Raw genomic sequence first — 17,471 nt, 5'->3', positions numbered from 1 at the left:
TCGCTAGCAGTAATCCACTTGTATAATAAGGGCTATCAGAATAGAAACATTATAAATGTAAAGAATGAGGGCTGTTTGAGAAAAATTGCTGTAGAAGAATTGGAAGGACCTGGTGATTTCTAGAATGTTAAAGCAAAAAGATAGCAAAGGAGTTGAAGGTATCATTGGGAAAATGGCTATGATGGAAATTATTGAACAAATATTAAATGTAGCACTTGATGAGGTGATAGGGAGACCACAAAGAGAAAAACATATAACTTAGATTATTTCAGTAGGTGTTTCTTGAGTATCTATTATGTGCACAGCATTGTCCTAAAGGGTACCAAGGCATGGTTCCCAAATTTGGCTTTGTATTATATTCAGCTGGGGAGATTTAAAAAAATAAAGTGCCTGGACTTCACATTAGCTCTACTGAATGTAAATATCTGGAGGTGGGATTGCAAATCTTCAATGTGTAAGGCTCCCCAAGTGATTCTGATGCATTCAGTTAATGGACCAGTTATTTGGGAATCACTGTTCCAGAGACCACAAAAATGAGTGAGGCTGTGCTTTTTGAAAGGACTATATAAACTGGTATGTTGAGTAATATACTCTAGCAAGTTTCCTTACTCTGCCTTATACTCATGGCTTCTAAGTTTTACTCCGATGTTTCTCTTCTCTGAAATGCCTTTTCCTCATCTCTGGCATGAAAATATTATCCATCCTTCAAGATCCATTCAAGTGTGAGAATTGGGACCACATTCCTTATCACCACCCTTCCAACCCCACATCCATTGCACAACCCAGTGTCGTAGAACCCATCCTTACAATGTCTGCTTCACCCCTCATCTCCTTCCATCCTTGTCTCCCCATCCTTCACTCACCTGAACCACTGAATGGCCTTTTAACTCATCCCTCACATCCCTTCTGTTCTCCTAAAGCCAATGTATTCTTTATGGTTCTATTAATCTTAAACAGTTCAATTATAACTGTTTTTCATATTGCAGATAAAGTTTACAATTTCCCCATTACCTACACAATTAGGGATAAAAACGCTCCAGTCGAGCATTCAAAACTTCTGTATCAATTAAAATTTCTTTTATCATAAGCAACAGAACCAACTCTGACAAACTTCAGCGGAAAAGGTATAGAGTAGTTCAAATAGTTAAAATAGAAGTTTCAAATCATTTGTCTTTTTTATATGATTCTTCTCAAAATTCTCATTCTCATTCTTATTTATTTTATTTTATTTTATTTTTTATAATTTTTTTAATGTTTATTTATTTTTGAGACAGAGAGAGACAGAGCATGAACGGGGGAGGGTCACAGAGAGAGGGAGACACAGAATCTGAAACGGGCTCCAGGCTCTGAGCTGTCAGCTCAGAGCCCGACGGGGGGCTCGAACCCACAGACCGTGAGATCATGACCTGAGCCGAAGTCGGACGCCCAACTGACCGAGCCACCCAGGAGCCCCTTTTATTTTATTTTTTAAGTAGGCTTCACACCCAGTGTGGAGCCCAATTCAGGACTTGAATTCATGACCCTGAGATCAAGACCAGAGCTGAGATCGAGAGTCAGACACTTAACCAACTGAGCCATCCAGGCACCCCACAAAATTCTCATTCTTAGAGAATGTCTGATTCAATATATTCCCAACTGTTGTTAATAGAAAGAAAGGGGACACTGACTGGAAGACCACTATAATTATGCTCACTGGGTAAAGATAGTTCTTTCAAAGCAAAATTAGGGTCCTGTTACTAAAAGGAAAAATGAATGTTAGGAGCAAAACCAAGAAATATCCACTACTACCAAAATATGGCCCCAATCCAATTGAAGTAAAACTGATATTGATGAAGAAGAATTCTGTGTTTTCCTTTTTGAGGAATCAAAGGTCAAAATGGGGCAAATACTGAGGAAGCTAATACTGGATAGTCTCAGGTTCCCAGGGTTGGAGAGGCTAGTGGTTTGAAGTAAATGTTTAAACAACCTCTGGAATGATTCAAGAAGTAATTGTGAGTCATAAGGGTAAAGATAAACTGTTTTCATTTTTTCTGTCTGTGAGCAACCAATTTCCTTTTAACTATAATGTCCTTTGCTGAACATCCAATAGTATTTTTTGAAAAATATGTCAACCACCATAATACAAGAACAGCCAGAATTTTATTAAGGAGAAAGTCAGTAGGGTAACAGTAACTTCTATATCTTTAGGAGGGTAACAAGTCTTCCACTTGCAAGTTCAAGAAAGGCCTGATGATCTCCCGTAGTTCCCACATTCTGCGGTGCCCAAGCATTGTGGGGAGCAGGCTTTCAAAGATAAACGTAGCATCAAAAAATAGTATGTAACATGAAAGTCCGGTGAAGGTGAGGACATAAAACATGATGAAAATCCTCAGTGCACGTTTCCTACAAGAAAAGAAGACATCTGTGTTAAGAACATTGTGCAGAAAACCACACTGATGTGATTCCTGGTTCCTCCACCCAGGTAGTCCTATTAACTGCAAGGAAATAACTGAACTTCTCTTGACCCCAGTTAACATCCGCAAAAGAAGGAGCTTAGAATAAATAAGCACGTAAGTCCATCCTAGGACTAGAGCTGGAATTCTAAGGTTCTATAGCCACGAAACAATGAAACCCTGGATATTATGAGGTTCTCTCCTTTGAAATGGACTTCTCACACACTAGCAGATTATTGAGGTAAAGACCTCACTTGTGAGGTAAATGATGCCGATTTGGAGGGAAATAAAAGAACAGGCAGTTAGATTTTCCTGGTGATATAAAATACAAAGTGACAAATGGAATCCAGCTCTATCACTAGTTTTGTCCTGGCACCTGACTTACCCTTTTTAAAGCAATAGAAGCTTTCTCAAGTCTTTAAGGACTCCTTCTTCTAGGCTGTACCTACGATGTATTTTGTTTGCCTTTAAATCCTTGCGTTATTATTTTTTAATTATACATGCAATACTTGATTAAGGCAGAAGATCTGGCAGATCCAGAAAAACACAAAGAAAGAAAGAAACGTCCCAGATAATCCAGTTACCTGTAGATAATTACCATCAACGATAAATTTCAGAAGAGAAAATCTAAAGCGCAGTTAAAGCCAGCTATGGATCTAGTTTGTGATCCAACTCAGAGGATTCTGTAAACCTGAGCCAAAGTGCTTGGAATTATTGCCACTGGCTGCCTCTTGGTAGTTACACAAATGATTGCTTCTATTTCATACATTTATTAAACAGCCAATGCTTTTATAATATACTCTAGTCAGAAGAGGCTGCTAAGATGAAGCAAAGATGCCCTTCCCTCAAGAAGCGCTAAGTATAGATTTGTTCTTTCTTATGAAAAGAAAAACAACTCACTACAAAAACATAGCTAGTAAATGAACACCATTCTTCCTAAATTCCAAAACCAATTACCTTTGGAAGTACCATACTGGTACATTTTCAAAGGAACACAATTTAACATTATTTTTTTTTTAATGTTTATTTTTGAGAGAGAGGAGAGAGAGAGAGAGTGCACGAGCAAGTGGGGGAGGAGCAGAGGGAGAGGGGGACAGTTTCCCAAGCAGGCTCTGCACTGACAGCAGAGAGCCTGAGGCGGGGCTTGAACTCACAAATCGTGAGATCATGACCTGAGCTGAAGTTGGAGGCTGAACCAATTGAGCCTCCCAGGCACCCCTAACATTATTTTTTTTTTTAAGAGAAAAACTGTTTTCCTGAATCACAGATAATTTGGAAAACAGAGAAATGAAAAAGTTATAATCTCATCACCCTAATATAAACAGCTAAGTTTTTTTTTAGGGAGAGAGCATGAGTGGTAGAGGGGGAGAAAGAGAATCTTAAGCAGGCTCCATGCACAGCATGGAGCTCGATGCGGGGCTCAATCTCACGACCCTGGAGTCATGACCTGAGTCAAAATCAAGAGCTGGATGTTCAACTGACTGAGCCATGTAGGTGCCCCTATAATCAGCTAAGTTTTTTTCTGTTTTTTTCTTTTCTTTTTCTTTCTTTTTCTTTCTTAGTTTTTGTTTGTTTTGTTTTTTATTTGTTTTTCTTTTGGTTTAGAGTGTGTTCTTCCAGTTTTTTCTTTCCTTAAGTGAACACTCCAGGTGGGGTTAGGTTCAAATTTATTTCTTGACACTACTGAATGGTTTGATTTTTATTTGCAAGTCAATGTAACAAAATATTTTTCAGATTTTCCACCAGTAAACAACTAAAAGAACATGTGTAATGTTTGTTTTTTAAAAGTTCAGGGGCGCCTGGGAGGCGCAGTCGGTTAAGCGTCCGACTTCAGCCAGGTCACGCTCTCGAGGTCTGTGAGTTCGAGCCCCGCGTCGGGCTCTGGGCTGATGGCTCGGAGCCTGGAGCCTGTTTCTGATTCTGTGTCTCCCTCTCTCTCTGCCCCTCCCCCGTTCATGCTCTGTCTCTCTCTGTCCCAAAAATAAATAAAAAACGTTGAAAAAAAAAAATTAAAAAAAAAAAAAAAGTTCAGACACTTTTCTGAACTAATCATAGCTACTAATTCAAAATCATTTTTTTTCGTATCATCGGTACGGAACCAAATATTAGTGTCATTAAATATTTTATTCACTTTGAATTTATGTTCTTTAAAGAATAAAAACATTCCTTTGACTTTTTAATACTGTTTATTTATTCATTTATATATATTTTTCAAGACTTGCCATGCATAAAACCTTTATTCTTTTAAAAAATGCTCGTATTGTTAGTGGAAGGTCTGTAAGAGAACTGAGGATACCAGGAAGAGGTCCCCCAGAGCCTAAAAATAGCAAAATTGATACATAAACCTTCTCAAAAGTATGATGTATAAATATGCTTCAATGGAACCAGTATGTTTCCAGTTCATAGACAAGAGATTGGTCAAAGTCTTAAGCAATCTTAACTAGAATGTAATGACGTGATGAAAGATGGGCAACTCAACTGAACTGTAATCTGCCCATTTAATGCAAGCAAGTGATGATAAAAAGACATTTACTTATTTGTTTGTTTTTTTGAGATATAATTTGCATGCCATAAAATTTACCCTTGAAAGTGTATACTTCAGTGGCTTTTAGTTTATTCACAGGGTTGTACAACCATCACCACTATCTAATTCCAGTAAATTTTCATCACCCCAAAAAGAATGTACCCATGAACAGCCACTCCCTATTTTCCACTCCTTTAAAGCCTGGCAACTATTCATTTACTTCCTGCCTACATGGATTTTCCTATGTTGAACATTTTGCAGGAATGAAATCATATAATATGTGGCCTTTTGTGTCTGACTTCTTTCACTTAGCATAATGTTTTCAAGGGTCATCAATGTTGTAGCATGTGTTAGTACTTTGTTCCTTTTTTGTATATGAACAATACTCCGTTGTATGGATATGCCAAATTTTGTTTACCTACTCATCAGTTAATGGATATTTGTATTGTTTCTACTTTTTAGCTATTATGAATAATGTTGCTGTGAACATTTGTGTACAGGTTTTTGTGTGGACATACAGTTCTTCTGGGTGCATACCTAGGAGTGGGTCAGATGATAGCTCTATATTTAATATTTTCAGAAACAGCCGAATTGTTTTCCAAAGTGACTGCACCATTTTACGATCCCATTAGCAATGTCTGAGGGTTCTAATTTCTCCACATCCTCTCCAATGCTGTTCTTTTAATTATAGTTATCTTAGAGATGTAAAGTGGTATCACGTGATTTTGATTTGCCTTTCTCTAATAACCGATGGTGTTGAATATCTTCTCTCGTGCTTTTTGGCCATTTGTGTATCTTATTTGAAGAAATGTCTATTCAAGTCCTTTGCTCATTTAAAATATTGGCTTGTTTCTCTTTTTGTTGTTGAGTTATAAGAGTTCTTTATATATTCTGGATACTAAATCCTTAATTTCCAAGGTTCTGAAAAAGTTGATTCTATTTTTTTTTTCAAGCTCTGTCATTGATTTTATGGAGGAGGAAATTTTCTGGGGTCTTTATTCCACTATTTTCATTGACATCACTCCTCACTTACTTAGTAGTTTAATATCTGTTAAGCCTGGTGGAGATGTTTTATATTCCATGTCTCAAAATGACTAAAATCTCTAACTTCAGCTCATGAATTACTAGGAGGAGACAGATTTAAAATAATGTAATTGCGTGGGACACCTGGGTGGCACAGTCGGTTGAGCGTCTGACTCTTGATTTGGCTCAGGTCATGATCTCAAATTTCGTGAGATTGAGCCCTGCATTGGGCTCTACACTGACAGCATGGAACCTGTTTGGGATTCTCTCTCCCCCTCTCTCTCTGCCCCTCTCCCACTTATGCTCTCTCGCTCTCTCTCAAAACAAAAAAATAAGCATTTAAAAATAATAAAGTAAGTAAAAAAAAAAATAATAATAATAATAAAGTAATGTAATTGCAATGATATACTGTGGGTTCTGTGTCAGGATTATGTGCAAGGTACAGTGTATGCGCAAGACAGGTTGCTGAACATCTACTTGGATTGGTAGTTGGGGATAAAGAATCAGACAAGTTTTCTTACAGGAGGGTACTGCTCCAGGTATATTTGATGTTGTGGCATCTTCAGAAAGGGATCCAAAGAGTCAGATTTGCTAGTATGTATATCTTTAATACCATACAAGGGAGAAGCCTCTTGTGTGATGAACAAAGGTTTTCAAGTCTGCCTGGCAGGTATGTTCCTTTGGTGGGGGAGGCTGCATCATACCTTGAAGACAACGTCCTAAGATGTATGTATACATATTTACCTAAAGCAATAATAAAGAAATATATACTTGTATTTTTAGATCTAATGCAATAGATCTATATCTAAAAATGATACAAAAAACTCCAATAAACACTACAACTCCAATAAACAAATAGACAAGAAGAACAAGAATAGATAATTTATAAATGAAGATAAAACAAATTTTTAGTCAACCCTTGCAACAACTCATCATACTATGGTTCATACATTTGGGGGCCTTTGTCCAGCCCCAAAGTCTCCTTTCTCTGACTTACCACATTGTAATGCCAGAAGGAGCGTTCTCCCCTAAAGGGGGGGATGGAGCCTGAGGATGCAGAGGTTCTCTTTCTTCCACTCCCATTTCTTCAGGGCTCTGAGAGTCTGTTTTCCCTTCTTGCTTTTGGTACATCCCCAGCTTTGTATTTAGCAGAGTCATGTCTTTGTAAAAGTTCTGGAAAAAAATAGCAATCAACTCTCATTTAAAACAATGATCTTAGAGGTCTGCTAGTCTTATTGTAGATGCAGCATGCTTTTCCTCCAGAATACCTCAGGAGCCCACACTGCCAATCCCATATGAGTCACGTGAGGAAATCGTTGGCAGGTGCACACCCACCTAATGGAAAGAGACTTACACATTCACAAAATAAGGTAGCAGCACCACAGTAGAAAATTAAACGAAACCCACATGCTAATCTTTAACTACTGGATTATTCATGTAGGAAGATAATTATTCTTGTATTGAATTCATCTGTTCAATTTGTTCATCTATGCAAAACATATTCAGTGACTCCTACTAGGCACCATTCTAGGATTCTGTGGTTAACAAAATAGATAAGGAATATGCATTCTATTACATGTGCATTTTTAAACCAAATGGATAACGAATTGCATGCATGTTAATAGGGGCTGGGAGACAAGCAATAAACAACAAAACATAATATCTAATATATATATATATACACACACACACACACATACATTAGATTAGACATTATAGACTCTGATACATGCTAAAAAGAAAATAAATAAGGTGATGAGACAGAGTAGCCAAGGTTTGTTGGTGGGACATCTACTCTAGAGGTGGGACGATTAGGCATCTCTGAACAAGTGACAGGTTGACTCAGTCATTCATTGCTTCTTTTACGCATTCCTGTTTATCTCAAGATCTTGTGGGAGAGGTTCAGATATGGAAGCATTTTTCTGGCTAGGGAGTTTAGGGGAGGTCTGGAGGAGGAGATGACATTTGAGCTGAGCCTTGAAAAATGCATAATTTGTCGACCTGGAGGATAAGCTCCAAATGGAGGAGATGTAGAAGCAGCACAGGGCTGTGAGGTCTGGGGAGTACACCAGACCTGTGAGGTGTCCCATTGGCCCAAAGAAGAAGCCCAGGAAAGGGAGGAAAAAGTGATCAGGAAAGAGAAAGAGTATGTGGCACAATCTCAACTTCTAGAGAAAGAATCATCCCTATAGTTAGATTTTATCATTATTTGAACTTGCATAACTGTGAAATCTTACCTTTATTCTTGCAATGAGTTTCTCCTTTAATGCATGAGCTTCATTACAAGCATCTTCCTGAAAAGACATGCACAATTCTGGGTGAAATGGAAATTAGATTTTTCTGGTTTATACCATAAGACGTCACTCATTTTGACACCACTTAGTCGTAAAGCGGCTTCTTTGAAACTTGCTTTTACTCAATAAAATCCTTCCTCTTACAGCAAATTCATAGTATAATCATGATAAATTGCAGGAGGAATAACCAAAAGATTAGCATAGTTATTTTTAATATTTTAGAAGTATAAATTTATACAATAGCAGCTTATTATAAATCTTTTTCTCTATTCATTATTCTTTCTTTGTGCCTTAAAATACTTCCGAGGCACTAGAGAAACGTAGTATGTTTCAGAGAAAAAAAAGAAAATTGCATTTCCTTTAAATATCTTAAAATTTATAATATATGAGTACATGTTCTCACTATATTAATTTGCATATTTGGACTTTATAGTTTAGCAAAAGAGCTGTCCCAAATAATGTCTGATTCTTCTTTTCATCCTGTCTCCTACAGGTCGTTAGAGACAACATATGGTTTTGGTTGGTTCCTATCAGTAAGTTCAAGAGACAGGCTGAAAGCAAACCTTCTAAGACATGAATCCCAATCATACATATGTCAGGAGTAAATAACTCTTCAACGGGTTTTTAATTAATCATTCTATAATAGACTTGCAGGAGATTTTGAAAGGCAGAGCTATAGTAGGAAGAACAGTGTTCTGGGATTCAAGGAAGATGGGTGCTAGAGGTGCCATTTCCAGAAATTTTGCTTAAGTACTTGCACAAGCAAGCAAAGATACAGATTTTCTGAGGCAAAGTTTATAATAGCCAACATTTATTATAAGGCCCCAAATATCCAATAAAATAAATTTTATAAATCCCAAAATCAAATTGCGCATTATATAGACAGTGAAAAGGTAAAAATGACATCTAGTGGCATAGAAAGTTGCTGAAGAAAAATGGTAAGTGAAAAACAGCCAAGTTGCAAAACTATATATAATATAATCTGATTACAATTGCAACAACATGTAGATACAGGTATACAAAAATTTGGAAGAACATAAATATGCTAAAATGTTCACTGTGTTTATCTTTGAGGGAGTGGGATTATTTTTCATTTTTAAAAAATGTTTATTTACTTTTGGGAGAGAGAGAGAGAGAGCAGAGGAGGGGCAGAGAGAGAAAGAAGGAGATACAGAATCTGAAACGGGCTCCAGGCTCTGAGCTGTCAGCACAGAGCCCGATGTGGGGCTCACGAGCTGTGAGATCATGACCTGAGCCGAAGTCGGACACTTAACTGACTGAGCCACCTAGGCTCCCCTATTTTTCATTTTTTATGTGAAATAGTTCTAAATTTTAATTATTAAAATAAGCATGCCCTACTTTTGTTAGAAAAAATACATATACTTTTTTTTTTTTTTTAATGGGAGAGCAAGAACAAGACTGGTCTTTTCATCTGGGAATGTGGGCAGATCACGTCATGTTTTTGAGTTATGCTGTTCTCTTCTGAACAGGAGAGTAAAGGCTACAAGACAGTTCCATGGTAGGTCTAAAATGCTGAGTCTATCTTTCATCGAAATTTGGATTCCATTCACCAAAATTCTCTAAATCTGAGATTGTCTTTGAAGAACTGTTTTTCTTCCTTAATTGTAATGCCATTTTATCATTACCTGGACACATTTGTTATCCATTTCTTCTAATTGCTTCTTAATTTCCATGATCTTCTCCTTTAAAACAAAAGGGCATAAATCAAAAGTTGTAATGAATGATATGTGGAACTGAAACAAAATGAAGACGATTTTTGGAAGAAAGCTCATTCATGGTCAAAAATTTTGAGACTTAAGAACAACTGTTTTTTCAGTACTTTTCTGAGTTCTGATCTCCAAAATCAACATTAAGTCAAATCAACAAGATTGAGTTGGCCACATCCTACATAAGTGGCCCTTGGGCTAGGCATTGTGTTGATTACATACATGGAATGAGTATTTACCTTCAAACAGCTTCTCGAGAATGTATAGTCTATACCCCCTTTTTTTTTTTTACCGAGCTCATTCATTACCAATCCCTGAATTGTATGACTTAATTATTTAGAAAGGAGCTGTGATACTACAATCGCGTTTTACTTGGTATCCTGGTTTATTTATATAATGAATATCTTTTGCACAGTACTTATCTGAGATAATTGTATCAAAGAGAAAAGATAGGAGTCAATCTCCGAATGAAAGTTTAGATGTTGACCTGGAGATTTCAGAAAGCTTCGTGGATTTAGGGGTTAAATATCAGGCAACACCCAAAGGCTACCCCAAAGTCCTTTCTTCACCGTAAAGGTCTTTAAATTTGTTTCTGCTGTGTGTGTGTGTGTGTGTGTGTGTGTGTGTGTGTGTGTGAGTTTTAAGTGTGTTTTAAGTGATTTTACCAATCTTTCCCTCCTGCCTTCATGCCTTTCTGAGCCATTCCATTTCTTCATGAGATATAAATGAGCCAATACATGTGATATTATTTTAACTTTATTAATGCATTTCTCCTTTAATTTGTCCACACTTTGCTTGACTGCTCTTTCTATATTTCTAACAATCTTCACTTTCTCTTCACCAGAGTAAACCTATAGCCATTCCTACTGATTTTGCTTCTGTGGCAATTATATTTAAAGTTTCTTATTCATTACACAGCCTTTCCCATCACTGTTTAGACTTATTGAGGACAGACTTTGTGCCCATTTTTATTTTTATTTTTATTTATTTTTAATTTTTTTAATGTTTATTCATTTTTGAGACAATGTGAGAGACAGAGTGCAAGAGGTGGAGGGGCAGACAGAGGGAGACACAGAATCTGAAGTAGGCTCCAGGCTCTGAGCTGTCAGCACAGAGCCTGATGCGGGGCTCGAACCCACGAACTGCCAAATCATGACCTGAGCCGAAGTTGGACACTTAACCGACTGAGCCACTCAGGCACCCCCATTTTTATTTTTATTTATTTATTTTAAACAGTTATTTTTTTAAGTTTATTTATTTATTTTTGAGAGAAAGAAAGTGCAAGTGGGGAAGAGGCAGAGAGAGAGGGAGAGAATCCCAAGCAGGCTCCACACCACCAGCACAGAACTTGATGCTCAAGTTGGGGCTCAAACCCATGAACTGTGAGATCATGACCCAAGCCCAAGTCTGTCACTTAATGACTGAGCCCTTCAGGCACCCCCCTGGCATCCATTTTTAAAAGCCACGTGCATTGGGGTGTAATTTACATGCAGCAAAACTCACTTTTTAAAAGTGTACAGGGATGCCTGGGTTAGTCAGTTAAGCGACCTATCGACTCTCAGTTTTGGCTTAGGACATGATCTCACCATTCGTGGGTTCGAGCCCCACATGAGACTCTATGTTAACAGCATGGGGACTGCTTGGATTTTCTCTCTCTCTCCCTTTCTCTCTGCTCCCACCCTGCTTGTGCTCTCTCTCTCTCAAAATAAATAAATACACTTTAAAATAAAAAAATAAAAGTGTATAGTTCATGGGGGCACCTGAGTCTCTCAGTCAGTTAAGCATATGACTCTTGATTTCCACTCAGGTCATGATCTCATGGTTTGTGAGATCAAGCCCCACATCAGGCTCCACACTAATAGTGTGGAGTCTGCTTGGGATTCTCTCTCCCTCACTCTCTGCCCCTCCTCTACTCATGCTTACTGTCTCTTGCGTTCTCTTTCTGTCTCTCTCAAAATAAATAAATAAAATAAAAAATGAAAAATACATATGTAAAATAAAATGAAAATAAAAGTCTACAGTTATATGAATTTGACATACTCATCAGCACAAGATACAGAATATTTCCATCACACCTCAAATTTCCTTGTGCCCCTTAATCAATTCCCTTCTCCCTTTCCCCACCCAACCTCAGCAACCACAAGTCTCTTTTCTGTTCCTATAGTTTTGCCTTTTTCAGAATGTGATGCAGGTGGAACCATGAACTATGTAGTCCTCTGGATCTGGCTTCTTTCACTCAGCAGAATGCATTTGAGATTCATTCATATTGTTGAATGAGTAAGAAGTCCACCCTTTTTATTGCTGAGTAGTAGTCTATCATAACACATGTGCCACAGTTTATCCACATACCAGTTGGTGGTTAGTGGAGGTGATTACAGTTTATAAGTCATGCCTGTTTTTTTTTTTTAAGTGCGTACAAAGCTGTGCATCTCCTGTGTAGAAAATCTCCCATCTATTTGTCATGCCTTCCCTTTTCATATTATTCCAAGCCTCTGTTGGTTTGTTTTCAAATCTCCCTTTCATTTATTTTTGTTCTCTTCTATCTTTCTCATCATTCTTTTAATATCTACCCCACCCTATCCCTACCTCCTGCTGAAATTCACATCCCTGTAACACAGCTGACTTTGGAGCAAATTTCCCAAGACAGAATATTTCTTGGCCGTTGTCCCCTTCCCTTTTTTCATAGTTTGCGATTTCCAAAGCCCAAGGATAGTGGAAAAAAACCTTAACTTTTCAACTAGCTCAAAATGAGATTGCTACTTCAAAGTAGTGGACTAAATCATGGTTAAAAGTAGTTTTTTCCCCTGGCATTAATCTATGCTATCTATAGATGGCTTTTAATATGTGAAGGATCTAAATAAACATTACTTTCCTACAATAAGAGAGATATTTCATCTTTATTTTCTCCAAAATCCACTTAATGTAAGCTTTTGGGCTTAAGCTAAAGCAGAGGCTGGCGATTTCAATAAAAGGAAGTAGCTAGACACAGATTTTTTTCCTTTCTTAGAGAATTTTTTTCAAAGGCACGAAGTTTAGAAATACTATCGGCCAGGGCTCTGAGGTCTAATTCTTATCCAAAGTTGGTTACTGCCTTTCCAACATTCTATGACTCTTTAAAAAGGGGAAATTAAACCTTTCTCAGAAAAGAGTCTCTAAGAAATGCAAGGCAGGAAAACAATAGAAAAGCTGGAGATCATGAAAACCAACACAAGAACTCTTCATAAAAGCATCAGAGGTGAACACGAATATATCTCTTTCATTTTAAGGATGCAGTTACTCACAAATACTTAATTCCTGGGTGTCTTCTCTAAACTGTGCTGGGATGCAAAGATTAAGGAAGAGAAGTCTTCCCTTAAGGCACTCATCATGTCTTCACATGGCATCCAGATATAAGCCTATCTAACTGAATTTCCAGAGAGTATTAAAAAGTCTAGCCTTTTTGGGGGCACCTGGGTAGCTCAGTCAGTTGAGCATCCAACTTCCGCTCAGGTCATGATCTCGAGTTTGTGGGTTCAAGCCCTGCGTTCAGCTCTGTGCTGACGGCTCAGAGCCTAGAGCCTGCTTTGGATTCTGTGTGTCCTTCTGTCTCTCTCTCTGCCCTTTCCCTGCTCGTGTTGTCTCTCAAAAAAATAAAATAAAATACTTAAAAAATAAGTCTAGCCTTTTTGTGTCTTCAGAGGATAAAACTGGCGGTACCCACATGAACTGACCACCAGAGAGCCTTGCTCCTTGTGACAAAAGACAGGTTTTAATTCTTCTTACGACCTGTTAAACAATAGGAGGTGTGGGAAGAGGTGACAGAGTCCCCAGAGTCTCCCAGATCGTCTCTTCCAAGCCTCCCACTTACCTCAATGTTTGCCCCCTTATCAGGGTCAAAGTCCTTTTGTGACTCCAGCTTTTCAATGTGGCCCTCCAGGGACACCACCTCATTTAATAAGCTGCAGACAGACCAAGAGATGGACTAAGTCACATGGGCTAAGAAAAATCACCCAAGAGACAATCTTTTTTGATCTTTCAAGAATGAAATCCTCTTCTTACCTCAGAGGACTCTTGGGTCGTGGCTGTGTTGGAATGAATGTCACAAATGCAATGCAAGAAAGTAAAAAACACGAAATAATCAAGAGAGCAGTACAGAAATGTAAGGCCTAATTGGATACAGGAGCAGAAAATTTAAATGATTAAAATGGAAGCTTACCTAATCTCTAGAAAAAACAAACACAAAAAAATCCTTGGGAGGTAGGACTAGGCAAAGATTTCTTCCACTTGACATCTATAAAAGGGAACACTGATAAACTGGGCCTCATCAAAATTTAAAGCTTTTGTTTGGCCAAAGACTCTGTAAGTGGATTTGCTTGTCATATACCCTAGATCTTACATGTGGAAAATATGAAAACTTCTCAACACTCAGCTTTAAAGAAGCAAACTATCCAATGAAGAAATGAACAAAACACATGCGCAGACATTTCCCTAAGGAGATACACAGATGGCAAATAAACACATGAAAGGATGCGCAGCACCTTTAGCCGTGAGAGAAATTCAAATCAAGGCTACAATGACATAGTACTACAAACTTATCAGAATGGCTAAAAGGTAATATAGTGATAATGCCAAATGCTAGTGAGCTTCTGGAGAAATTGGGTCACCTGTACATTGGTGGCGGGAATGTAAAATGGACAGTCATTCCAGAAAATAGCTTGGCGGTGCCTGTCAGAACTGAAAACAGACTTACCATATGACCCAGCAATTTCATTCTTGGGCAATTATCCCAGAAAAATAAACTTACTTTCACACAGGAAGTTGTACATGGATGTCCAAAGTAGCTTTATTCATAATAGCCCAAAACTAGGAATTACACACTTGTCCTCTGATGGGTGAATGGTTAACCAAACTCTCTCTCTGTCTCTGTCTCTGTCTCTGTCTCTGTCTCTGTTTCTCTCTCTCTCCATACCATGGAATACTACTGAGCAACAAAAGGAGAGGAACTATTCATACAGGCAGCAACTTGGATGATCCTCAAAAAAATTATGCTGAGTGAAAAAAATTTATAATGCACGATTTGATGTATATAACGTTGATGAAATAGCATAATTATAGACATGTAGAAATGATCTGTCATAGCTGGGTATTAGCGGTGGGTGGGAAGGAATCGCTGTGGCTATAAAGGAGTCTTGTGCAATGGTACAGCTGAGAATCTTGATGTGGTGGTGGCTATGGAAGGCTGCCCATATGATAAAATTGCACAGAACTATACACACACTCACACACACAAATGAGAATACATATAACTGGTGAAATCTGTATAGGCTCTGTTTATAGTCCCAAGGTCAGTTTCTTGGTTTTGATGGTATACTAAAGTTGGACAAAATGTTACCATTTGGAAAGGCTGAGGGGAAATGAAATGGGCAAATTCCTTGAAAGATACAACCTACCGCTAATATATACTGGAGAGCTCAGTAGCCGGAGGAGTCCTGTATATCATTAAATAAATTAAATTTGTAGTTAAAAATCTTACTGTAATGAAATACCCAGGCAATATGGCTTCACTGGTAAATTCAATCAAACATGTAAGGAAGAAATTGTGCCAGTTCTACACAAATTCATCCAGAAAATATCCCAGTTTTTTCTGGGATGTTTCTTTCATTACAAGAAAGAAAAACCGAGGCCAATATCTCTCATTAATATGCATTCAAAAGTTCTATTTTAGTAAACAGAATCCAACAACATATAAAAAGAATAATATATTATGACCAGGTGGGGTTTATTCTGGCAATTCAAGGCTGGCTCAGCATTCAAACATCATTCATTATAATTTGCCATATCGGGAGACTATAAACAAAAAAAAAAAACAAATAACATGATCATTCATAGACGCGGCAAAAGCTATTGGAAAAATTTAGTACCGTTCCTGATTTTAAAAACATCTCAGTAAACTAAGAATAGAAAACACCTTCCCAATCTCAAAAACAAAACAAAGCAAAACAAAACCATCAAGACAGCTAACATCACACCTCATGCTTTTTCTGTGGGATAGAGAACAAGGTAAGTATGTCCAGTGTCTCCTGTCATTCCTCCTATTCAACATCATACTAGAAGTTCTAGCCAATACAATAAAGTAGCAAAAGGAAGTAAAAGGTATGCAGATTGGAAAGGAAGATATAAAGCTCTATTTGCGGATGACATGATTATCTATGTGGAAAATCCCAAATAATCTACAAAACTACTGGAGTTAACAAATGAGTTTAGCAAGGTCACAAGACACAAGACCAATATACAAAAACCAATTGTATTTCTATATCTTCACAATTAATAATTAGAAATTGAAAAATTTCAAGTAACTTATAATGGACCAAAAGCATGAAATACTTAGGCCTAAATCTAACAAAATATGATCTCTGTACCCTGAACACTATACAACACTGATGGACGGAATACCTTTGACTCCAAAGCCCAATCTCTTTATACCAGTGACTAGATAAATAACAATTAGTCTCATCACTTCTGTTCCAGCTTAAAACTTTCCAGTTAAATTCAGATATACGTTAACAACTATACTTTTTAATATATTTTTTTTCATGTTATGCTAGTTGGATCCCGTTGGACAACACTGGCTAAAGCTGGTTATTGGGGACTTGAAGACCTCCCTTTGGTGACTATTAACACAGCTCCAAAAAAAGAGCTTATGAAGGAAGTTCTTTCCTTGAGAGAAGAGAGAGCAAAGACGCAGATAACTGTGATTTAGGCTTTGAGATTTTTGTGGCATTGACCTCTAAACATAAGACTTGGCACTTCCTATTCTGAAGACTTTGTAAAAGATCTTACTACCTTAAAGCCAGAGTTTCTGAAGCTATGAAAATTTTCACTATTTTCTGGCCAAACCCAACACCCTAAGATTACCTCTTCACTGTGAGGGGCGCCTGGGTGGTTCAGTCGGTTAAGCATCCAACTTCAGTTCAGGTCATGATCTGATGTTGGTGGGTTCGAGCCCCACATCTGTTTCTGTGCTGACAGCTCAAAGCCTGGAGCCTGCTTTGGATTCTGTGTCTCCCTCTCTATCTGCCCCTCCCCTACTCATGTTCTGTCTTTCAAAAATAAATAAACATTAAAAAGAAAATTTTAAATTACCTCTTCACTGTGTTTTCTGTTAGGTTTATTTTTTGCATAATATTGTTCATTTTCTCCATCCAGTCTATGTGATCAGCTCCAAGTTCTCTCACTTGTAAACCCATCTGTATATTCCAGTGGTTTAGCTGGAAGAGCGTGTTCTCCTGACTCCTGCAGAAATATTATTATGGTCAGTTTTAAGGCAGAAAAATTCTTCCCTTGAATGGCAAGTTAGAATGCTGTTTCTTTTTCTGTCACCAGAATGGGCCAGGTAGGCAGTTAGGCCTCAAGAAAGCATTTATATGATAGCCATTTAGATCGCCATAAGGCTGGAGGAAATAAAATGCATTTTACATTTAGTAAAAAAAAA

General features: G+C 37.7%; 1 protein-coding gene across 1 annotated transcript in view; it reads right to left on the bottom strand.

Annotated features, from left to right (window-relative positions):
• Positions 1-2,120: 2,120 nt before the first annotated feature.
• The window catches only part of SMCO2 (single-pass membrane protein with coiled-coil domains 2), a 33,540-nt gene continuing 18,189 nt past the window's right edge, over positions 2,121-17,471 (bottom strand). Inside the window, exons 5-10 of the mRNA XM_042990803.1 lie at positions 17,123-17,272; positions 13,848-13,938; positions 9,920-9,976; positions 8,217-8,273; positions 6,977-7,152; positions 2,121-2,382 (exon numbers count right to left, since the gene is read on the bottom strand). Of these exons, the coding sequence (XP_042846737.1) occupies positions 2,184-2,382; positions 6,977-7,152; positions 8,217-8,273; positions 9,920-9,976; positions 13,848-13,938; positions 17,123-17,272 (730 nt within the window). The 3' untranslated portion in view covers positions 2,121-2,183. The remainder of the gene's footprint in view (positions 2,383-6,976; positions 7,153-8,216; positions 8,274-9,919; positions 9,977-13,847; positions 13,939-17,122; positions 17,273-17,471) is intronic.

This window comes from Panthera tigris, chromosome B4 (assembly GCF_018350195.1).
Source record: "Panthera tigris isolate Pti1 chromosome B4, P.tigris_Pti1_mat1.1, whole genome shotgun sequence".
NCBI classification, from domain to species: domain Eukaryota; kingdom Metazoa; phylum Chordata; class Mammalia; order Carnivora; family Felidae; genus Panthera; species Panthera tigris.
The sequence above is the reverse complement of the archived record's forward strand: the minus strand, read 5'-3'. Positions and strand labels throughout refer to the sequence as shown.